The 24,760-nt window shown below is 47.2% G+C and overlaps 1 protein-coding gene across 2 annotated transcripts in view; it reads left to right on the top strand.

Moving 5' to 3' along the window:
• Window positions 1-3,533: 3,533 nt before the first annotated feature.
• The window catches only part of Scara3 (scavenger receptor class A member 3), a 45,728-nt gene continuing 24,501 nt past the window's right edge, over window positions 3,534-24,760 (top strand). Inside the window, exons 1-3 of one of the 2 annotated variants that reach the window (XM_074055217.1) lie at window positions 3,534-3,805; window positions 21,238-21,336; window positions 22,770-22,889. In XM_074055217.1, coding sequence (XP_073911318.1) covers window positions 3,799-3,805; window positions 21,238-21,336; window positions 22,770-22,889 — 226 coding nt within the window. In that variant the 5' untranslated portion in view covers window positions 3,534-3,798. The remainder of the gene's footprint in view (window positions 3,806-21,237; window positions 21,337-22,769; window positions 22,890-24,760) is intronic. The other variant, XM_020173206.2, reaches the window with a different exon arrangement.

The raw sequence follows: 24,760 nt of genomic DNA on the forward strand, positions 1-24,760 counted from the left end.
TTCTCAACTAATGTCTGGGTGCTGTCATCCCAGCTATGTGCGGAAGCATAAATCAGAGGACAGCTCTCCAGACCAGCCTGGGCATAAAGTGAGACCCTACCTCAAACACAGCCAAAGCAAAACAGATAGGCAATCTGACTCAAGTGGTAGAGAGCCTGCCTACCGAGCAAGAGGCCCTGAATTCAACCCCCAGTACTGCCGTCAGCAGTAGTGATAAACTTAAAAGGAGGTTAGGTAGGCTGGTGCACATCTATAGAATCCCAGCTTCTCGGGAGGCAGAGATAGGAAGATTGGTCCAAGCTTAACCCCAGGGAAAGTGCAAGACCCTGTCTAAAAAACAATCTGAGACTATGAGCACATGATAAAAGCGAGAGCACACAAGGGAGGGGTGAGGATAGGTAAGACACCTAAAAAACTAGCTAGCATTTGTTGCCCTTAACGCAGAGAAACTAAAGCAGATACTTTAAAAGCAACTGAGGCCAATAGGAAAAGGGGACCAGGTACTAGAGAAAAGGTTAGATTAAAAAGAATTAACCTAGAAGGTAACACCCACGCACAGGAAATCAATGTGAGTCAACTCCCTGTATAGCTATCCTTATCTCAACCAGCAAAACCCCTTGTTCCTTCCTATTATTGCTTATACTCTCTCTACAACAAAATTAGAGATAAGGGCAAAATAGTTTCTGCTGGGTATTGAGGGGGGGGAGAGGGAGGGGGCGGAGTGGGTGGTAAGGGAGGGGGTGGGGTCAGGGGGGAGAAATAAACCAAGCCTTGTATGCACATATGAATAATAAAAGAAAAATGAAAAAAAAATAAAAAAATAAAAAACAATCTGAAGCACAAAAGGCTGGGGTGTGGTCAAGTGGTAGAGTGCTTAGTGGGAGGACCTGAGTTCAAATCCAGTACTGCCAAAAAAAAAAAAAGGAGAGAGAGAGAAGTCAAACAAGTCCAGAAGGAAAACCAGATGTGTGCAGAAAAGGATAAACCAAGGGAGAAGAGATTCAGTGTGGGTTGGGATGGTTAATTTTATGTGTCAAGGCGGCACAGTTCCCTGATATTTGAGCAAACATTACTCTAGGTGTTGATGTGAAGGTTGTTTTTAGATGACAGTAACATTTATGAAAAACATTTTTATTTTTTTGACAGCACTTGGGTTTGAGCTCAGGGCCTTATGCTTGCTAGGGAGACGTTCTTACCACTTGAGCCACTCCGCCAGCCCCTATGTGACAGTAACATTTAAACTACAGACTTTTTTTTTTTAATGGGACTGGGATTTGAATTTAGGGCTTTGCGCTTGCAAAGCAGGCACTCTACTGCTTGAGCCACACCTCCAGCCCATTTTGCTCTGGCTATTTTGGAGATGGGGTCTAGTGAACTATTTGCACAAGCTGGCCTGGAACCATGATCCTCCTGATCTCAGCTTCCTAAATAGCTAGGATTATAGGCCTGAGCCACCAGCACCAGTTTAAACCACAGACTTTGGGTAAATAAGGGTATCTTCCATGATGTGGTGGGCCTCATCAATCAGTTGACGGCCTTAAGGAACAGGGCTCCTCCCAGGGTCTCCAGCCCACCCTGCAGACTTTGATTGCCAGCCCTTCAGTGATGTGAGCTAGTTCCTTAAAAGTGTCTCTAGGGATAAGGGCAAAATAGTTTCTGCTGGGTATTGAGGGGGTGGGGAAAAGGGAGGGGGCAGAGTGGGTGGTAAGGAAGGGGGTGGAGGCAGGGGAGAGAAATGACCCAAGCATCGTATGCACATATGAATAATAAAACAATACAAAAAAAGAAAAAAAAAGTGCCTCTAGGGCTGTTCTATAACCTCTCCATGTATATCTAGATCTAAATACAGGGATGGATGGATGTAAGAAGGGTGAGATGTATGTCTGTAGGTATACCCAGTGGCCTCTCTTATCTGAAGCTTTGCTTTCCATGATTCAGCTATCCACAGTCAACTGTGGTCTGGAAATACCAAATAGAAAGCTATAGAAATAGACAATTCATAAGTTTTAAATTGCAGGTCGTTTTTTTTTTGTTGTTGTTGTTTTTATTTTATTATTCATATGTGCATACATGGCTTGGGTCATTTCTCCCCCCTGCCCCCACCCCCTCCCTTACCACCCACTCCACCCCCTCCCTCTCCCCCCACCCCCTCAATACCCAGCAGAAACTATTTTGCCCTTATTTCTAATTTTGTTGTAGAGAGAGTATAAGCAATAATAGGAAGGAACAGGGGTTTTTGCTAGTTGAGATAAGGATAGCTATACAGGGCATTGACTCACATTGACTTCCTGTGCGTGGGTGTTACCTTCTATGTTAATTCTTTTTGATCTAACCTTTTCTCTAGTACCTGTTCCCCTTTTCCTATTGGCCTCAGTTGCTTTAAGGTATCTGCTTTAGTTTCTCTGCGTTAAGGGCAACAAATGCTAGCTAATTTTTTAGGTTTCTTACCTATCCTCACCCCTCCCTTGTGTGCTCTCGCTTTTATCATGTGCTCAAAGTCCAATCCCCTTCTTGTGTTTGCCCTTAATCTAATGTCCGCATATGAGGGAGAACATATGATTTTTGGTCTTTTGGGCCAGGCTAACCTCACTCAGAATGATGTTCTCCAATTCCATCCACTTACCAGCGAATGATAACATTTCATTCTTCTTCATGGCTGCATAAAATTCCATTGTGTATAGATACCACATTTTCTTAATCCACTCGTCAGTGGTGGGGCATCTTGGCTGTTTCCATAACTTGGCTATTGTAAATAGTTGCAGGTTGTTTTGAGTAGCTTGATCAAATCTTGCACCATCTTGCTCTGTCCTCCTTTGGTCCAGCTGTCTACACTGTATACTTTACAAACAGATACCGAAAGCGGCCACAATCACATATCTTTTTATCCAGCATATTGTTATAATGGATCAATTTTATTCCTAGTTATTGTTAATCTCTCCCTGTGCCTAATTTACAAGTGAAACTTTATCATAGGTGTGGATGTGGACGAAAGTGTATGCACGGTTCAGCACCTTCTGTGATTTCAGCATCCACTGGGGATCGTGGAACGTATCCCTTGGGGATAAGGGGGCGCCTGTACTTACATCCTGCTGGGTTTGGGGATGCAGGATTTTCATTATGGAAAACGGGGAACAGTCCCGGGGAAACCGGAACAGTTGGCGCTGGGGACCTGGAACCCAAGAATCTGTGCTTCTCTCCCCGGACCTCACAGATGGGTGAAAAAGAAGTGCAGGCTGAACTCCGGAGTCCCCACGCGGGACCCCAGGCCCACGGCGTCGCCGGGCGCTGGTCGGCGTGGAGAGCCCTCCCTGCTGCGCCCCCACGGCAGCGGCGACAGGCACCAAGAGGCCTGGCCGCGGCAGTTTTGAAAATACCAAGGAAGTTGATCTGGGCCGGGGCCCAAGCAGTGACGAGGACGGCGGGCGGGAGGGAGAGAGAGAGGAAGGGAGGGAGGGATGCGAGCGAGCGATCTGAGAGCAAGAGCGAGCGAGGCCCGGAGAGCGAGCGGGGCGCGGGGCGCGGGGCGGCCGCACACCTCGCCGGGCTCCAGCGGGCAGCGCGCGGCGCTAGGCGCCCGGCGGGGCGTCCCCAGCTGCGACCCCGCGGGACCCTGGCCTGGCCTGGCCTGGCCTGCCGCCTCCGCAGCCCGCATGCCCAGCATGACTACCCGCCCCAGCCCCACTCCCGCGTAGGGGCGGCCATCGATCCGTACCTGGGGAGGACCCCGGCTTCCCGCTCCATCCTCCGCAGCTCAAGCGCCTGCGGTGGGGCCCTCCCGAGGCCCCGGCGGGAGGGACCATGAAAGGTAAGCGGAGCTCCGAGGCCAGACCCCGCGGGAGCACCCGCACCCTGGACCCCAACAGGGGAGGGCCAGGGCCGGTCCCCTGCCTTGTTGATTATCCGCGAGAAAGGTATTAGGGGGACAGGAGGAGCCCTGAAGTCAAGCAGAACGGAGAGAGGAGGGGGAGGATGGAGAGGATGGCAGAATCAAGCCGCTGCCCCCCCCCGCCCTCCCCCCGGTCAGTCCCGTCCTCCTAAGGGCATTGCTCATCCCTGAAAACAAAGTGCAAGAGAAGATCCCTTTAACCAGCCAGTACAGAAAGATGTCACCCAGCTCAGCCTTCTAGCAGTGTAGGTCCCCACTCGGACCACCCATCCCAGAGGCTCCTGCAGCCCCCACCTAGCTTTCTATACCGGCACACTCATGCCTGGCGTTGTCCTTCACCTACTGCTGCCTCTTCCCCAAGACGGACCTGCCAGTCACAGCCCCCAGGTGGGCCCTGCCCTTCCCAACCTTTGAACTGCCTGAGCATCCTGGCCTCTGACCTGGGACAAAGCAACTGGGGAAGCCCTGTGGGCCAGAAACCAACTCCCAGGTTAGCAGCCACCACCAGAGTAGCCTAGTGATGGGATTAAGCAAACATTAGTCCCAAGTAGCCAATCCTGGGCCTGGCTTTTTTGAGGCTTTAGAGAGAAGCAGACTTTGGGGTCATGCTATGGGGTGGGGGAGTCTGGAGTTTTTAGTACACTCTTGGGTGTCTTTCCACAGTCCTCCTATAGTGGCCACAGATCCTTGTTTTCCTAGCAGTGAGAACCTCACTGCCTCTCCAACTTGCTGAAAGTGGAACCTTAAAAGGACCTTGGAGGTCATCTGCAGGGCTGTAAATTATACTCTCAGGTGTTGCTAAGTCAGGTACAGGGGCAGGAGGTGCCTGTTTCAACTACAGCAGCTGTTGTCTCTGACACTTGAGTCTGGAGCTTCATTTGAACAAAGAGCTCCACAGAAAAGCCTCTGATTGAATTTAGCCTCTCCACTATAATGTCAAGGAAACCAAGGCCCAAACAGGTAAGGCTGGCTTTGTGGATGTGCACCCATGCAGTCCCATAAGGCCCCACATTTAGTTTGATGCTCTCTGGTGCTGTCTTGAAATTCTTCATGTTTTTTTTTAACAAGGGACATCCCTCTCTCCCCCCCACTTTCATTTCGTGCTGGGCCCCACAAATTATGTGACTGGTCCTGTGGAGAAATGACTTGCTGAGGACTCACAGCTAGTCAGGGAGTCCTGACTTCCCGTCCAGAATATGCCCCTGTTTCTCTGCTGCTTCCTGCCCTCCGGCTTGTGGCACCTTCTGTCTGTGCTTTCTTAGGGCCTCACCACGGCCTGGACTGTCAGGATGAGCCAAGCAAGTTATAATCAACCCTGGGGAATTTCCTGGCAGGCAGGTAGAGGAGCCTCACCACTGCACTCTTGCTCCTAGCTGCCTAGCTGGAGTTTCCCCCTCCCATCTGTGGGCCCAGGGCAGGCCATTACCAGAAGGCCAGGGAAAGCTCTAAGGCCACATCGTTCTGGACCTTGGCGAGAGTGGCAAAATTGCTGCATATTCACTGAGAGGTTTTGGCTCCACCAACATTCCAGGCAAACACTGTAAGAGAAAATACAGAGAGGGAAAGACAGGCAAGGTTGAAAGTCTGTGACATGGGGACAAAAGATGTGGTGTGAATGACTATCTCAGAGGAGGTCCTCCCTGCTGCTGCTGCTTGCAAGCAAGGAATTAGCCCAGTCCTGCCTGCTTACCTGCTGCCCCCTGCTCCAAACCAGGTGCCTCCCAGGTGCCAGTGAAACTCTCAGTGGTGAGCGTTTCCTTCAGGACAGATCTTCTGAACCCTCAGTAATCACCTGTGACACCCCGGGGCCCCATGGGATGCAGAGCTAGGGAAGAGACGAGGGTTGACTCCAGCATGCCTTCCTCCCCAGCTGCCAGGAAGAACCACCACCTCTACCTGTGATGGAAACAGGAGGCAGTTAGCAAATATTTGGCCTTTAGGATCGATGGAGTGTGAAGAACCAAGATTTTCCTCACCAGAGTAGAAAAAGCAAAGTGCCCCTCAGAGCAGGGCGGGGCCCCTTCCTGAGGGAGGCTGGCTTCGTGGGCTCCTCCAGAGCCGATCTTCCAATTACATCTGGTGGCAAAGGACCATGGTCCCCTACTCAAAACAAACATGGTGAGGTGATGTTCTAGGGAGAGGTGGCACTGGTGGGGACAGTACTTAAACAAGAATGTAATGCCTGTTGAGCTCACAGCCCACCCGTGGCCCAGTGCCAGGACCCACTCTGCCAGCCAAGCTGTTTCCACCCAGAGGCCTCTTCTGCTGACAGCCAGCCGGCCAGGCCTCCCAGGCAGCCACATCTTTTGATGTGAGCTGGCACCTGGCCTCTCTCAAACGTAATCCTAAAGAGCACACAGCTGCCAAGAGTCCCTTGGTGACAAGCCCACCTCAGAGCTTCCCACTGGCTTGTCTGAGCCATTAACTACTGCCTGTGGATTGATTGTGTCTACACCTCCAGTGACAAGATCTTGACGGTTGAGCCCTCCCAGAACCCTGGTTTGCTGCAAAGATGTTTGAGGGTCAAAGCTGAGGGTTCTAGCCCTGATCCTGTCATCGTCTCTCTCTGGGCCTCTTCTCCTGAGTAGTCCCTGAGGCCCAGGAACTCTGGATCCAGATCATGAAGAGAGCCAAGTGATTCAGCAGAGGGTGGGGGGAAGAAGGCATGCAGCCTCAGCCCCTCAGAGACTGGGCTTAGTTTAGCTGCCTGCCTCTTGGAAACAGGGCAGAGCCACACTCCACCACTCCCAAGCACAAGGAGAACAAGCCCTCTCAGAGAGGGTAACCACACCTCATGGGGAAGGGAGGCCAGGAGCAGCACTGTAAAAACACAGCATGGGGATCCAGGGTGAGTCTACCTGCCAGCTTGACACCAGGAGGTTATATCCCTCCATTCCTGAGCCTGCATCCCCAGACCACTGGACACTAAAAGGAGCCTGGGCTCGAAAGAGGAGGAGGATGTCACAGAGGTTAAAAGAGCCACCAAATGGCCCTAAGGGGCCCCGGGGTTTGGATGTTAAGATTGGCTTCCAACCCTCAGACATCATCCCACAACAATGATCACCCTTGCATGCAGCTGGGGCGATTTAATAACAGAAGACTTGCATCTCAGAGCTGATATGGGAGGCAAAAGGCATTCTGCTTAGCAATAGTCAAGGTTGTATAGCTTGTCGGTTTCCAAGGACAAGCTGATGTTCTGGGCCTTAGAATCAGCACCCAGGATGGCATGTTGGGCCATGATGCTCACATGTGCACCTGTGTTTGATTACGTTGTGTGTGCACCTGTGTTGAGAGCACTGGAGCTCCAAGGTCAGCCAAGCCCTGGCACAGACCAGCTTTCTCACTAGGACAGCTACTGGACTCCAGGGGCTTTGGTCCCTTCTTTCAAGTAGACTCGATGGTATCAGAGTGCCATCTTCATGAGCATGGTGTCTCTGTCTGCCTTTTCCCAGACACCTGGGGGTGTTCATGACATCTGCTCGCTGTGTACATCAGAATCCCCTACTGGGATGAGATCCTAAAGGTAAGCATCACACCACAGCATCCTCAGAACTCACACAGGTATGGAATAAAGACACTTCTACCCAGAAAACATTTTTTGACCAGCTGTCAGATGACAGCGTTTGTATGTCTACAGATATCTATTGATAAAGAAAGACATAAAGAAGAGCTTAGACACTATTCTTTCTCTCACGGAGCCTCCCCTTTGCTAGGACACTTAAGATGTGCCCCAGATCATTCAAAAGAGACTAAAAGTGGTAGGCAGCATAAGAAAGGTGCCAGGGAGGGGTGACAGTGATATCAGTTCTCTTCCTGGCTGTCCATTTTTGCTGCTCCTGGATGTACCATGGCCTCAGGCACAGACTCCTGGGTGCTCATTGGGCATCCTCCCTGGACAGTCTCTCCAGTCTCATTCACTGCACATGTGGGAACAGTCTGATGGCACCAGATATACTTCTCTTAGCTCCTGACCCACGTGTCCAGCAGTGGCTTCAACATCTCTGGCTGAAGAATCGCAGACACCTTCTTTCCAGTTCAGATAAGATACCTTCACCTCCACCTGAACCCAAGCTGGACAGCTGACTATTCTGGGGTGTGGCCCCACACTTTTCAGTCAGCCAACATGTGTGGAGTACTGGTGCATTTTGAAAAGAGGAATGCCAGCCGAGAATAAGCCTGGCAGAGACAAGGCGTGCACACCCAAGAAGGGTACCAAATAGTAAGGCAGATTATGCAAAAGAAAAATGAGTGGCATAGGAGTGGCTTCAGTAGGAGTCCTTGGAGAGGGAGCAAGCATTTCAGAAAGGCTGTAGGGAGGAGTCAAAGGGTAGGGAGACTTAGATCAGGTCAGTAGGGAGAGGCAGGAAGTAGTTTCAGGGAGAGCTAGGCATGAGGTCCTCAGGGAAGTGTGCTTGGTGGTCATGGGTCGAGAGATTTGCCTGGAGTTAAGTGTTTGCCAAGAGAAACTGAGAGCCATAGGCCCCCGTGGCCTTGTGCCACCTAAAGGACTTCTGAATATGTTTTTTGGTCATGGAGAGTCGTGGAAGGGCTGTTTGATACCTCTCCCTAGAGACCTCCTCTTAGGACTTCAGCCCATCTTGGGAAATCTCTACTTTTAAAGCATGGGAGGAAGAAAATGAGCTTGTGATGGAGCCAAGAGGACCGGCCAGGGACACAAGCAGAGAATAGGACAGCAATGTCATGGAAAGTGAGAAGACAAAGTTCCAAGAGGAAGAAATGGTCCCAACACTGGCCATCGTCACCAGAGCTGTCCTAGGTTTCACCAGCTCTGAGAAAGCATGGCCACAAAGGGGCAGAGGCGGGTGAGATAAGACACAGCAGCCTCAAGTTTGAGAATTCTCAGAGAAAGGGAGTAGGTAGTTGGAGTGAGAAGCGGGTGGGGCACAATGGATTTTCAAGGTCAAGATGGCCTGTGCTCATTCGAAGGTAGAGGGATGGAAGAAAAGGGGAATGAAGGGATAGTGGTGGAGGGAGAAGAGTGGGGAGGAAAAAAGGAAGGTTCTCCATACTGGGACCCAAGGAAGGGAGGAATGAGACGAACAGACATTGCATTCCCAGCTGCAGTTAGTCTTTTTACAGTACTCATTATTTAAAAAACTCAAAAACTTCAGAAAATGGGAAAATGTAACACTCACAGGAAATCCCAACCCTCAGATGTAATAAATGACAGATATGGATGAGCAGCCTTCCATAAATCTTTGTTCACGAGGGCTTTTCTTCCACATAGGTCAGATGATGCTATCCATCCTACTCTATCATATGTGCTGTAGTAGGGGTGTAGCTCTGTGGTAGAGGGTGTGATCAGCATGTGCAAGGCCCAGGGTTCAACCCCCAGCACCAAAACATTTTTTTAATGAACCAAAGGACATTAATATTTTTCCCCAGAAATAAATATAAATCTATATTAATTTTTTTGTTGGTACTGGGGTTTGAACTGAGGGTCTTATGCTTGCCAGACAATTGCTTTACCATTTGAGCTGCGCCCTTAGCTCTATATTATTTTTTAAACGGGTGTATAATGTATAACTTATTGAGTAGACCCCCTATGGGTGGGCATTGAAGCTATCCTTGTTTCCCCTCAGGCTCACCGAAGTATGCTTTGCTAGTTGAATAGCTATCGTCTTAGGAAAGTTCCTAAGAGGGATTGCTGAGGCAAGAGTGCACTCATTTAAAGCATGAGAAGAGAATGCCAATCTTGTTCCAAGAGCACAGGGGCATCTTCCCAGTCTGCTCACCCATGCTGGGTAAGAGTGCAGCCATCTTGAGGAGCTGGTGGAAGATGAGGAGTTGGTATCTTCGTCTTTGGGAAATGCTCCTGCTGCACTGGGTGGGAAAGGCCAGCACCATGCAGAGAAAACAGACTGAATGCTGGTTGGCACCCTGGCATGGAGAGAGAGCTGAAGGCTCCAGGGGCCGAGGCTGTCCCTAGGCAAGGCTGGTCTTGGGGCTCAGGTGGATGATAAGTGGGTGAAGAGAAGACATAAAGGCTTAGTGCGGTGGAGGTTAGTGAAGCTTGAGACCACACAGGCAGGTGGAACAGAGATGAGCTCCAAAGAGCAGGTGGTCTGAGCCACTGCCAGTGTGGAGATGAGATGTGCAGATTTCAGCTCAAGGAGCCTGCCTTTCAACATAAGTGTTGCCTCCACTCACATGGATGGCAGGAGAAGGGTGAAGACATAATCTAATCCAGCCATGATGTTTATCCAGAACAGCATGTCCCAGAGTAAGGCATCGCTAAATACCAGTTCCATGGAACTAATAGATACATGTTTTTCAAGATTGGCAGGAAGTTCCATGGCCAAATAAGTCCAGAGAATCATAGAATTAAATACATATTTAAGTGAGCTTTTTTTGTAGTTTTCATGATGTTTGCTGTGCTAATATGATTCTCTGTGATGGCACAAAGTATGCAATATCTACACCCTCTTCATGAAGAGTATTTTGGAACTACTGTTCCATAGGACATATTTTGGTAAGTGGATTTCTTGGAATTTGGAAATTAGTCCTGAGGGTGATGAGGGTGATAGATAACATCAGTTATTGGAATAGATTATAAAACTAACCTGAATAAAAGCAACTGTTACCACCCTTAATCAAACATTTGACACTTTTCATAGCACCTCTGGAAAGTGGATGACACATCTGTGTCTAATACCCAAGGAAGAGGAAACTCAGAGAGGGACAGAGCTGTGGGAGGGGTGTCTTGGAGCTTGAGTGGTACAAAACAGAATGTGTGGGGTGTGGGGTTCGAAGGACCAGAGGAGACAGCAAGGATCAAACAAACCCTCCTGTCCCACTGAAATTGTGGGGTCCCTGTGAGTGGAAAAGGAGCTATCTCCACCAAGGAGACCAGTGTAGTTGTGATGGGAGGAAATGCTGTATGGAGTTAAAAGCCCAAGTTCTCAAGCAGAGACAACTCCATCCCTTGACGGCCTACTTTGAAACCAGGCAGGCATTCAGGGTTGTCACAGTGACCAAGGATTGCCCCTGACCTTTAAGGGCAAGGCCAGAATGCAAAAACATCTGTGCACAGTAGGTTAATCCTATCTAATGAAAAATCGTGCAATCCAAAACATCAATGATATCCCAGTGAGATTAACCAAGGGCATGAAAGAGAAGAACATGGTTTGGGGTAAGGAGAGTTTAGAATGAAGGGAGAATTTACTGTCAACCTCTGTGGTCACCAAGAATGCAGTAGAGGCAGCAAGGGGAGAATTCAGAGGGAGGTGGATAGGAGACAGGGCTGACTCGTGTCTCAGATGTGGATTTCAGGAATGAAGGAGGTTAGGGATGAGGACCAAAAAGGCCAGGATGAGAAGAAAGAAATGGCAGAAATTAAGAGGCTGACAACTACAACTCGTAGATCAAGAGGAGCTCAAAGGAAAGGCCAGCTGCTTTCCCACCAGGCAGAAGATTCCCACCAGGATACAGATGAAGCCACAGAGGAAGCCATGGAGAGGGACAGTGGCAGGAGGGTTCTAATGAAAACAATCCTGCTACCTTAATTACAGCTTTCTCTGACCTTAAACTGCAGCTACACTGCAACTTTAAATATAGCACTGGCTCCCAAGCAGGCCCCAAAATCTTTATTTTTCCTGCCCAATTGGCTGTTTGGAAAACCCACTCTGTGAATTCGGCTGAAGATAATCATCAAAATATGTTCCTTGAAGTGCCCAAAGAAAGACCTTTTATTCAATTCCTCGAATCTCTCCCTCTGGCTGATTGGGATGGAAGAATGCAGTCCCAAAGAAAGGCGAAGAATGAATCAACTACACATTTTTGGTCAACCAACAGAAAGCCAGCATCAGCGACCACAGTTGAGCTAGGAGTTAGTTAGCAGGTCTGGGCTGTTTTCCACCCCCAAGAGAAAGAGTTGAACCAGAATCAACCCCGAGAGAGTCAGCAGACACCAAAGCCAAGACATACACCTTCAATCTTAGGTTCTACGTGGCTCTGTAGGAGCAGAGGCTTAAAAAAACAAGGAATTCCTCCTCTGTGGTAATCCTTCTGGTGTTGGAGTTGGAGATTGTGACATAAGGCACGCGAGGAACAGAGGTCTGCTGGCCTCTTCATGTGTCTGGCTTGCAACACTGGCAAGTATTTGATTTTGTTTTTTCCTCCCAAGCACACTGCCTGTGATTTGGTCAGTGACAGACACATGAAGAACAGAGTCTGGCTGGAACCTTCTCAAGATGATCCATCATGCTGGCCTCTTGAGTACAGAGACTGGGACACTTCCTCATTACAGCTCCAATCCCTTAGGGTCTGGGGACAGGGCAGGTAGCAACTGCTTCAGAGTCTTAAGAACAGCATGTTGTCCTGGTTGGGGCCCACAGAGAGGCTTTATGAAGGTTTTCAAATTCAGGCTTACCTTATCTTCACCACTGTCCTCTCCCTAACCCAGGTTAGGGACCCCCCTCCCCCCGTCCTTGATCCTGAAATCAGCAACTTGAGAAAGAGGAAGAAAAAGACAGACAGAAAGCATATGCCCTCAGCCGGTGCTGTTTCTGCCATCAAACACCTGCATCCTATTATACATGGTACTTTCTTCCACTATTCCAGACACCCAGCAACCCATATGTTTTACACTTGAGCGCTCCATAACTTCCAACATGTCGAAAGCCCTAAATTGCATGGATGTTTATGCATCGACACAGATAAGAACCAAAGCATTATCTCAGAGTGCCACAGAAATAGAGGCCCTATGGTCCAACTGGAACAATAACTGGAAAAAATAAAACCTCCTCCCACTCCCACCCGCCCCCCAACCAAGAGCCCTTTTAGCTTTAGAAGAGAATATCATAGCCGGATATCACAAGGGAGCACTGTGGAGGGGAGGAAAGCAGAGACCTGTTCATGTCTTACAGGTTCAGACCTCAAGCCTCTGGGTGCTAATTTTGTCTCTGCAGCCTTAAGCCTTTGCAAACTCTGGTCATCAACACTCCCTAGTCACAGAGAACTCTAAGAATAAACCAGATTTAAGCCATATTTTAAGTAATTAATCTTTTTTATTATTACTAAAATGAGCTCATGATTAAAACAGCAGAGACAGCCAGTTAAGTATGGACACAGACCTACAGGGTCAGAAAGCCACCTTCTGTGCCACTGCTGTGACATCAGCTCTGGGCTGAGAGGGGCCAGGGAAGGTTTCCTGATCTCCAGAAGGTGAAAGACTATTGGGAGATGTGATATATAAACAGATGTCAGGCCTGGGTGGAAAGGTCCTGTCTTAGCTCTGTGGCCATCCTGAGCCAGGGGTATTCAACTCTGTAGCGTCTGTGTATACAGTTGGTCTTGCTCTAGATTCCTGGACATCTAGGAATCACTATCAACTGTCAGGTCACCTCACCTCCATGAGCTATGGTGACATGACAGAGGTAGACTCTGACCTGTAAGTCCTTTCCTCTAAGCTTGCCTTTGTCCATCTCTAAAAACACTCTGGCGATCAGGTATATCCAACACTTAAGTCCGATGACCCAGAGGTGGTAAAGAGATGGGAGATGGAAGAAAAGTCTTTTCCCATCTCTGTTGACCCTGCTTGGCCCAGCGCAAGGTTGGGAAACCAGAATCCTGTCTAATCAACCATCCTCTAATCAACTGTGAGTCTGTCTTCAGCCAAGCTTTTCTCATTCTTTGTGTGCTCGTCCGTTTTCTGACCAGAGCAATCATGTGTAATGTTAACACACTGAGTTTGTACTTCCAAAGGGTGTGGCTTGGGAGGACTTCACAAATGCTTTGGACTATGCTGTCATTAACGTGAATGAGGCTAAAGTAGCGAGTTTCTGCAGTGTTCCAGACATAGGCGAATCAGGAGTCCCTAAGGTCTGGGCTCAACACTGGAGAACAGGAAATCCAGGATTAGAAGGAGGAGAAGCTCTCTTTGGGGATGGGGGAGAACTGTGAGTTATGGAGCTGAGATGTCATTGAGGGGAAGATGGTCAAACTCACATGAATCCCTAATCTAGAGAGAGCTGAGCTCTGTGCTGGCAATGGACACTTCCCTTCCCCTGGGCCACTCCTAGCAGTACCGGAAAGCAGTCATTATTAATTCCCACTTGCTAATGACAGGCAATTTAAGGGCCTCTCACTGAGGGAGCAAGGTTACGACAAAGCTCTGGGAGGGAGTGTTTGCTGAAGCCATGTCAGCCTTGCCTGATTTAAGTCATCCCAGATTCCCAGCAAAGGCCATAAACAGTGAAGTGATGAAATTGGCCCTGCAGCCAGAACAGGGAGGAGGCCCAGTCGTGAGGGAAGGCAGGGGAACACCACCACCGGGTGGGAAGAAATGAGGGACAGGGGCAGGAAGATGAAAGAGTGCCTCCCCTGGGGGCCCAGGCAGGCCGGATCTGGCAGCACACAGCTCATCCTGTTTCTGGGAGCTCATGGGGGTGATTGAGAGGCCCTGGCTAACTGGTGAAGTTTTGGTCAGATAAGCAGGGAAGGCCCAAGGAATTCCAGCCCACCTCTCCTGAAGCATTGAGTTAGGGGAAAGAGATCGCCATCCTGTAACCACCGAGGCAAGGCTGTCCTGGGACACTGTTGGCAGATTGATCATGGGATCCCAACCCAAGTCCCAAAGCAAAATTGAAAAGGTTGATTTTGTAGGATATATGTTGAGAGGGGGGGAGTTGAACTCACATATCATTTTCCTTGTACCCTCTCCTCCTTTTTTCTCTCTACCACCCCTTGTACCCTCTCCTTTTTTTTTTTCTACCAGCCTTCTCCAAAGCACTCAACAGCAAACACACACAGGCGCACACACATACATTCACGTGCTTACTCACTAGCACCCTCAAAAGAGGCTGCCTGGAATCTGTTACTGTACAGTGGGAAACAAGATTCAATTTGCAACTAGCTGGCTCTGTGATTTTAAGCAGGCATTAAAGACCTTATCTCTCTCTCTCTCACACACACACACACACACACACACACACACACCCCAACTCAGTTTCCTCACCTATCAAATCACTGTGTCTCCCTCGGGCTGGTGTAGGGATCAGATGGACAATGGAGATTAGGAGTGCTGTCTAAGGGCTTGACCTTGGCCTTTTGAGAGGCCCTCAAACAGCTCAAGATGCAGGCACAGAACTACAAAAACATAATACAAAATCACTCATAGGTCCATTTCAAATTGCTCATTAAGCCTTTCTGCATGCTAGCTCTGTGCTAGGGACTTTGGGTAAAGCACAAAGAACAAGAGAACAAGAAAGTCCCTGACCTCTGAACTTACACCCTGGGCATGAGAGCGGTCAGATAAATAAGGAAAAGCATTTTGCATTCTACAAAGGGAGAATACAGAGCACATGGAAATGCAGCAAGGGTCCTACTCCAGTCTAAGAAGTCAAGATGACTTTGTTGTAGAAGTGATATGTGAGCTGGAACTTGAGGCTGAGCAGTGAGCATGCATGGCAATGATGGTGGGACCTTTAATCTGCGATCCTCAGTCCCTTCCCTGCTGAGTCCGTTCAGGGCTGCCTTCATTTACCAAGTGTTCCTACCTTCTTTGCATCTCAGTGGTCTCTTTGATCACAATGGTCATGGTGCAGCATTTGGGAAATGAGGTCACAGGAGCTAAAGGATCCAAGGGTGCAACTCAAGACAACTGCTGGCCATTGTCAGAGCCCCCAAGGCACCACATGCTTAGTTATGGGCCCAGTCATGTGCCTGTCCTTTCTCATTTCCACTTGATGACCTTGTAGTTGCAAAAGCAAGATTCTTCTGCGTTTTGTAGAACCTTTGCTTCTCACCTTGAGTGGTAGTCGGTATGGTAGAAAATCAGCATTCAAATCTTGATGTTACCACTTACACTCTGTGTGCTCTTAAGCAACATTCTTAACTTGTGCTAAATCTCAAGCTTTTTGTCCATAAAAGTGATACTTTAGACAGTAAAGTTTATAGGGTTGTGAAGATTGCCTTAGGGCCAGACCCAGCACTTGGTCCCATTTAAAAAATAAAAACAGAGAACAGCAAACTCAGGGCTTCTGCTTCTAGCATTACTGACCCAGAAATGTTCCCAGGCTATAAAATTTAGATAGTAGATAAATGGGAAACATATTGCTCAATGCACAGCTAAAGCTGAAAAAAAAATGAGAGAAATCCCCCAAGGACCAAACAAACAAGCAAAATAAATGGAAGAAAGAAAAGAAATATAAATTAGGAGTGAAACCAGATGGAAAGACAAATGAGAGGCTGGGTGTCAGAAGCATAGAGCCTCTGGTGCATGAGAAGTGGGGGAGACAAGGCCATGGGGGTGGGGGGTGGGGCATGCAGCACAGCTGGACTACAGAATCCTCCTGTAAAGCCTGGGTGCTGGAAGCTTCCCTCCCAGCTTTTAGTCACACCACCTTACCCTGGGACAGCCCCAGGACTTTCTGATTGTTCATAACCCTCCAATCCATCAGTCAGTGCCACTCATAACCTGTCAGTAAAGACTGGGACTCGCACCCCAACTGGTCTGCAATTTTGAAAAATGGGAGAGAAGTGAAACAAGAGGCGAGAGGAAAAACCCACGTGCCAGAGAGCTGACCGGGAAACCTGGTGTCGCCACAGGCTCCGGACACAGTCTGCAGTCTTACACATAATTTTCATTTCCTTTCTTGTTGCTAAAGAGTCCTGTGTGCCATTGATGGCTCTACCACTGAGTTCCACTACCACTGAGTTCCACTTGAACTCCACCCCCAGTGCCTCACTAATAATTCTTAATGTACGACATGAAATATGGAGGCAGGCACTGGTGGCTCATGCTTGTAATCCTAGCTCTTTGGGAGGCAGCGATCAGGAGGATTGAGGTTTAAGCCAGCCCAGGCAAATAGTTCTCCAGGCCCTATCTCAAAAATACCCATCACAAAAAAGGGTTGGTGGAGTGGCTCAAGGTGAAGGCCCTGAGTTCAAACTCCAATATTGCAAAACAATATAGAGCTCTTCTGAGTTCAGTTCATAAATACTTTTTTTTTTTTGCAGCACTGGGGTTTGAACTCAGGGCCTCACGCTTGCTAGGCAGGTGTCCTACCACTTGCGCCATGCCCCCAGCCCAATGATGGGACTCACTGGGGTGGACCAGCAGATGAGTCTATATTCATACTCTATGTGGATAGAAGAGTATTTTGCATGCCTTTTCTTGATGATAACTTGCTAGTTAAGCAGAACATTAAAATGTTCTTTTGGGAAACTGCCTTATGAAAATCACATGTATAACATTCATGCATAAAGATTTTCACTGCCATCTTGTTCATGCGCAGATATGTGAACACACACACATACATACATACATACATGCATGCACGCATTTTTCTAAAGCACTTGAGTATAATCTACATATGTTATGGTCTTTCCTCTCTGAGCACTTCAGTACGTATTTCCTAAAAACAGAAATATAAGTCAGGGAATAGCTAAGAATTTCATGAATTTACCTTGATACTTTATCTAATCTTCTGTTCATACTTCAATTTTGTCAGTTGACAGGATGCCCTCTACCAATTCCCTTCTCTCTCCAGGACAGGATCCGGTCTGTGGTTAAGTATTACATTTAGCTATCATATCTTTTTCCTTTTATTGTCTTTTTTGACTGATGGCTTTGACTAGCTGACTTTTCTTTTTTAATGGAATGAGCCTCATTTTGTGTTTTTTCTCCTGTCTCTTTATGTGTTCTTGGTCAATGAAATACGTAAGTGATGGTGGGTGATTCTCACAGTGCCCTCCTAGGTGATGTTGTTTTGATCAGCAGGTCAAGGTGCTTCCTGATTTCACCAATGTGACCCCCTCCCCCCTGCAACTAATAAGGAGCCAGTGAGGCAACACTTTAAGATCATGTACATATCCTGCTCCTCCTCAAAACAGAGACAGCACTCACTGAGCCATTTGCCCAATCCAGTCTACCTCCATTGCAAAATGCTGATTTCCCAACTCTGGCAGTATTAGAAGGAGGAGCCATCTCTTCTCCCTGTCTGTCTGTCTGTATATCTATCAGTATTGATTCACGATGCCTACTTTCCCCATGACTTGTGTTGCATTATTATACCTAATTATTTTGCTACTCAAATTGTCCCAGATTTGACTGGTGAGGACATCAAGATCTCTCTTCTCTCTTTTGTTTTGGCAGTAGTGGTGTGTGAACTAGGGGACCTCAAGCTCTACCATTTAAGCCATGTTCCCAGCCCTTTTGGTTTTAGTTATTTTTCAGGTAGGGTCTCACATTTTTGACCTGGCCAGCCTCAGGCCTCCACCCTCCTACTGATGTCTCCCTCTTAGCTGAGATCACAGGCATACAGCTTAGCAAGATGAGATCTTGCTAACTATTTGCCTGGGCTGCGCCTTTGTCTGATCTCTGTCTCCTTAGTAGCTAGAATTACAGGTGTGAACCACTGTTCATGACTTTCCTTTTTCATTCTTTCTTTCTTTTTTCTTCCTTCCTTCCTTCCTTCTTTCTTTCTTTCCTCTCTTCCATCAATTTTTCCTTCCTTCCTCTCTCTTTCTTTCCTTTCTTTTTCTTTCTTTCTTTCCTTAGCACTTGCTTATTTGCTGGAAAAGTAAAATATTCCTAGTTCATCTTCTACCTACCTCATCCCAACTCTAGATCAGCCATTTTTTTGAGGAGCCCTAGTTCTTTTTAGTGAGAATGGTACCAACCAAGAGCTGCCTGCACTGTTGGGGTGTCTTTTCTCCCTGGACTTTTCAGCAAACAAAGCTGTATGTATACACATGCATACAAATACAGACTCAGGTACAAACATAAACAGGAATACTTCAGAAACTCAAGTTCATATAGATACTTTAATTTCATTCTGTCTGCAGGGGTTCTTTCTTACCCGTTCTATATTTTTGTGTCCTTTTTATCCATAGCAAGAAGCCTGAGTTCAAACTACGTCAGCACATTTACTCACTCACTCAATCCTGTTAATCTAAAGTTATTTCAGGAGTCAGGCATGGTGCACACATCTGTAACCCTAGCACTTGGGAGGTGGACACCAGAGGATGGCAAGTTTGAGGCAGCCTGGACTACATAGGCAAGATCCTATCTCTCAATAAATAAATAAACAAGTTAATAAAATAATTTCAGAACTGCTTCAGACACGGTACAGCAATAAACAAATCTACTTTAAACATTTCATAGATTACATTTTATCAATGTGAGTTTTTGAATGTGTACAATACAAACATGTTTCCAAAAGCCAAACTGTACGAAAGTTATTCTCAGAGAAGTGTCACTTCTTCCTGTCTTTTCTACACTGTTTCCCCTGTCCCAGTCCTTGTAGAAAACAACTTTGCTATTTTTTGGGCTCCTCCTTCTCTGTTCCTTCTTGTACTGATAAGCAGATATCTGTATGCTTTCTAATTTTCTCTTCTTTCATACAAAAACAAAGGTAACATGTTATGTGTTCTTTTGCACCCCGATTTCCTCCTTACAATCTCCTGGTCATTTTTCCATGTGGTTAGAGGTCTCCTTGTTCACTCTCCTTAACAGCTGCACGGAACTGTTGTGTGAATACATGCCCATCTAACCAACCTCCTGTGCTGTGCACTTAGACGGTTCTCAAGGATTGGAATTACAAATCACCATGCAATTAATAACCTGTATATGCATTTTCATACTGCTAGAGGTGTATTTTCTGGATAAATTCATAGTCGTCTGATTTCTGGGTCAAAGGATCAATGTATGAGTCAAGTTCCCCAATACCAAGTGTGGGCCATTTTGTGTGCCACCTCACTTCCCATAGCTATGTGCACAGAGCTTATTGTCAGGTCTCTGCATTTTTGCCAATGTGATGGGTGATGTGTCATTGCTCTGTAGTTTTAAATTGTATTTATCTTATTGTAAAACTGAACACCTTTTCATTTGTTTAAGGGCCATCTTATATATCTTTTCACAAGTTGTTCAGGTCTTTGATCCATTTTTCTATAGGATTTTTGGTCCTTTACTTCCTTTTTTGGCATTACTGGGCTTTGAACTCAGAGCCTGACACTTGACTTGCTAGGCAGGTGCTCTAGCACTTGAGCCACTCCACCAGACCTTTTATGTATTGAGTATTTTTGAGATAGGGCCCCATGAAGTATTTGTCTGGGGATGGCTTCAAACCGTGATCCTCCTGATCTCTGCTTCCCGAGTAGCTAGGATAACAGGCATGAGCCACCAGCACCCAGCTTATTTCCTTAATTTGTAGAAGCACTTTATAAATTTGGTATATTAGCATTCTTCCTATGATATATGTTATGAATATTTTCTCCCATTTTGTCAATTTTCTTTTGACTTATTTGTTTGTTTAGTTGTATGTAGCCCAGGCTGGCCTCAAACTATAACACCTGCGTCTGTCACCCAAGTGTTGGGATTACAGATATATATAACCATGCCTGGCTTGTTTAGGATGTTTTCTTCTGCCAGGCAAAAATGTTTTCATTTTATTGTTGTGAAATTAAATATATTGATCTTTTATTGCCTCTTTTTTGGAAACATAGTTTAAAAGGCACCTCTGTAGACATCTCCCCAACAATCTAGGTTTCATCATCAACTTTCATCTCCAGGACAGAAGCCCTGGTTAGCTCAGTGGAGACCATCTCTCATTTCTCAAACAACCTCTTGGGGATTTGGCTCATTCTGCCATATTTTAGACATCTTCTTCACATTCTTACCAGGAGAGGACGGGTAGGAGGGTCTGGGGAAGGTGAATAATCTCCTGAACAACAGAACACATCGCTCAGGTCTAATTTAGGGATCATGTGATCAGGGAAGAAACACTGTACTGGCTTTCAGACAGGAGTCCTTCTCCTCCCATGGTCCGGTTGACACCCTGGGCGGGTCGGGGGTGGGGGGTCCTGGGGAGGTGTGTGAAACTGAGGTCTGTGCCATCCTCCCGCTTCCTCTTCTCCTTGCCCTCCAACTAGGCTGGACTCAGTGTCTCAGTAGGAACTAAGCTGGTTTAGATTCAGCCTCAACCCTGAAGCAGAATTCTATTTCTATTACCATGGACCAGGGAATGAAAGGACACTAAGCCAGATCACACTCAGTCAGCTCTTATTTCTCTTTGCTCAACCCCAGCAGTCTGACCAAGACACAGACAGAATGGGTGGCTGTGCTGGCATATGTGTCTTTCCAACTCATGGAGTTGGGGAGATAACCTTACCAGAGGGGTGGGACATCCCAGCTCCTCAGCCTCCTAAGTCTTACCTCTGTCCCCCCTTCCTTGGCTTATATCAGGTCACCTGAAGCTCAGGTGTGTTGGATTGGACCCAGGGGCAGAGGTGGGCATGGTATGGAGACTGGTACTAAATAGACACCTGGAGAGGGAGAGGTGTGCTAGGGGTCCAACGTGGGTCTGATGGCACTGGCTCTGTTGCAGTGAGGTCTGCTGGCAGCGACGGGGATGTGTTGTGTGTTACTGAAGAGGAACTGGCTGGTGAAGACGAGGACATGACTTCCTTCCCATGCACTCAGGAGGGTAAGAGCTCCCAGGACTGTCCCCCTCTCCTCTCCAGGCTGGTGAGTGACTTGTCTCACTGTATGACTTCAAAATCCTGGCTCCAATTTCCCTACTGCTTCCTGGAACATGAAGGGCAGAGCTGCATGACCCTGGGATATCTGGAGTCAGGATTTGGCATGAGTGCTGTCTGTCTCCAGGGCTCCTCCTCAAGGATCCCTTCCCTCTCCCCTGGCCAGACACACTATGCCCAGGGCCTGTCTTCTAGCTGTCTTCTGACTGTCCCCTTCATTGTCTCCCATGCCACTTGAAGTGCTAGTGGGACAGAGCCTTCAGTGGCCTTTGGTATACATGAGAGCTATTGTCCTTCACCTTGACTGATCATTGCAACCACCCAGCAATGCCTGAGACCAACCCTCAGAAATCCAGATTTCTTTTGGTCTGGAGTGTGAATCAGGCACCAGGATTTTTTTTTATTGTTTTATTATTCATATGTGCATACAAGGCTTGGGTCATTTCTCCCCCCTGCCCCCACCCCCTCCCTTACCACCCACTCCACCCCCTCCCTCTCCCCCCACCCCCTCAATACCCAGCAGAAACTATTTTGCCCTTATCTCTAATTTTGTTGAAGAGACAGTATAAGCAATAATAGGAAGGAACAAGTATTCCTGGTTGAGATAAGGATAGCTATACAGGGAGTTGACTCACATTAATTTCCTGTATGTGTGTGTAGGCACCAGGATTTTTAATCACTGCTTGTATGCCTCATGTGCAGCTGAAGTTGGATTCATAATCCAGGCCATCACTGCATTCCTGTTGGGCACTTTCACCTGTCTGAGTTTCCAGTAATACTTGACCCTTTCCTTCCTCCATGCCAGTTACCTGGCTGGTGGACTATAACCATTTGTTCAGTTTCTGGCTATTTGCCCAGTTTGGGGACTGGTGACCAACCTTCAGGTTAAACTGGGACTGACAGGTTTCCTGGGTATGGGACTTTTAGTTTTAAAACTGAGAGATCCAGTCTCTGTAAACTATCTTATTAATGAGCTTCTATGGTAGGAGAGTCTTGGCGCTAAAATCCAGAAGGTTCTGGGAAAACTGGAACAGGTTGGTCAACCAATGGAGCAATAAGGCTTCTGGTGGTGTTGATCATCAGTCGAACAGTGCAGAGGGTAGACCAAGAGTTCCCCACCCCATGGGCTGGATGAAGGTGCCACTGACAAAGAATGACAGTAGTGAGGGGGTGTCTTTTGAAGACCCTGATTCTATCTCCTCTGTTCCAGAAAGCTCTAGGACTTAGAGAAAGGTGGGTAGCAAATGAGGACGTAGAGGTCCCTTTAAGAGGCTGGTTTGAAGTAAGATAAGGCAGGCCAGAGCAGGAACATCACATTGAATCTTCCACTCCAGCCTCAGCTGCAGACCTAAGCTACTGCCCCTCTCCTGTCCCCTGACAGGCCGTCCAGGACCCCGCTGCAGTCGCTGCCAGAAGAACCTATCTTTGCACACATCTGTGCGGATTCTGTACCTCTTCCTGGCTCTGCTCCTGGTGGCTGTGGCTGTGCTGGCCTCTCTGGGTGAGTCCAGGGCTCCCCCACTATGGCACAGGAGGGTATCTGATTGGAACTCCCACACCAAAACCATCCCTACAAAGATGAACACTTAACATCTGCAGCACACAACCAGAACAGCATCTTTGGCTAACATATAACAATGGCTAATCCACACTAGGAAGACTGGCTCCTAATCGCTGGTCAAGAATTAGCTGTATGATCTTGAGCAAGTTCTACCCCATTCAGAATTTCATTTCCTCATTGGCAAAATGAGATGATAGGATAAAATCTGTAGCTCTTGGCTTTAGCTCTATGCTAGAATCATCTGGAGCTTTAAAAACTACTCGTGCCTGGACACAACCTGGCAAAAGAACTCATTCTGTACCTTTCAGCACTCCAGATCATCCTCTGGTATAGTCAAGGTTATGATCACGGATCAGGTGACTTTGAGCCCCTTTCATGGTCTCTGTAGTGTTTCTCAAAATGCCTGCCTATATCAAGATCACTCCGGTATTGGTTGCAGACTCCTGGGTTTCATGCAGATCTATTAAATCAGAGTCCTGCAGGTAAGGCCCAAGGATCTGAACTTTGGTACTTCTCATATGCACTAAAGTTTCTGTGACTTTGGTAGCAGACCCAGGTGATGGCATATGGCCAGGTTCAAGTAAGTCCTGCCTTCTGGATGTTCACAGTTTAAGGTAAGTTGATTAAGACAAATTTCGTGGTATCTCACCGCAATCCCATTCCACTCTTAGCTTCTGACTTTGAAAATCCAGTGTCCTGTGGATTTGCTTTTCCAACCTACTAGATATACAGATGAGGCCTGGAGTAGGCAGAGGTCCCCAGGGTGCCTACTCTGGGTACTAGCCCCGAGAGTGAGCATCTTTCTTAGAGAGATGCCTGCTCCTGTCCCTCACTGGGAATATTCAGTAACCAACATTCTTGGCTTGAAGACAGTAAGGTCTAAAACATAAGGAGACTGGCTAAACCATGTAAGATTGCAAAGTGTGAAATACACAATGAATGAGATGAATTACATGAAGTGAAACACTGGTCATTGGCTTGAAAGTAGACTTTATGAAGCATTAGAATAGGAATTGAAGACACTAGTCACTCTGTACCTCTATTTTTCCATGTATACACAGGTTCTTAACTGAGAGGAAGCTCACATGAAATAGCAACTCTTATAAACTGTGAAGTACTAGACTAATCTAACAGAGTGTCATTATTCCTGGGCTCTCTCAACATGTTACCATCACTAATTAAGTAAATCTTTTGATAGCTCAGAAACATACAATATCAACTAGAGTCCAGAGATTCCAAGTAATTTAAAATAATAGAAGTTTGGAGCTGATAAGAGCCTTAGAAGTCAACTCGCTCCACGTTTTCCTTTAATAGATGATTAAATTGAGCTCTGGAAGGCTAATTGACTTGCCCAAAGTTACCCAACAAACTTTATATCAGTCTGGGTTGAGAAGCTGTGTTACCCCGCTCTTTGGCCAGTGCTGAATCCATCCCCCAACATCTGACCTTCAAAGGATCTGTGGGAGCCATCTGTAAGTCTTCAGTCCAGCCTATGCCCTCCTGCCATAACCAGGCACATCCAGTCACCTGCGGGAGAAATCTAGGTGTCCTGCTGCTGCTGAGATGTATTCTAACCTCTAGCTAACATGACACCCTTAGTAGAGGTCCAGGCTGCAAACTGGTATAAACTTATCTGGAAGGCATCTTGTACTGAGGACTTCAAAAATATTAATGTCCTTTGACCTAGTAATTTTATTTCTAGCAATTTATCAAACAATCATATATACAGATTATTTCTAGGATCAAGCATTACTCATGTTTACATATCACATTTTATTTCTGAGCTCAGAAGAGGAGATGAGTTAAAGGAA

The sequence above is a fragment of the Castor canadensis genome, chromosome 14 (genome assembly GCF_047511655.1).
Source record: "Castor canadensis chromosome 14, mCasCan1.hap1v2, whole genome shotgun sequence".
NCBI lineage: Eukaryota > Metazoa > Chordata > Mammalia > Rodentia > Castoridae > Castor > Castor canadensis.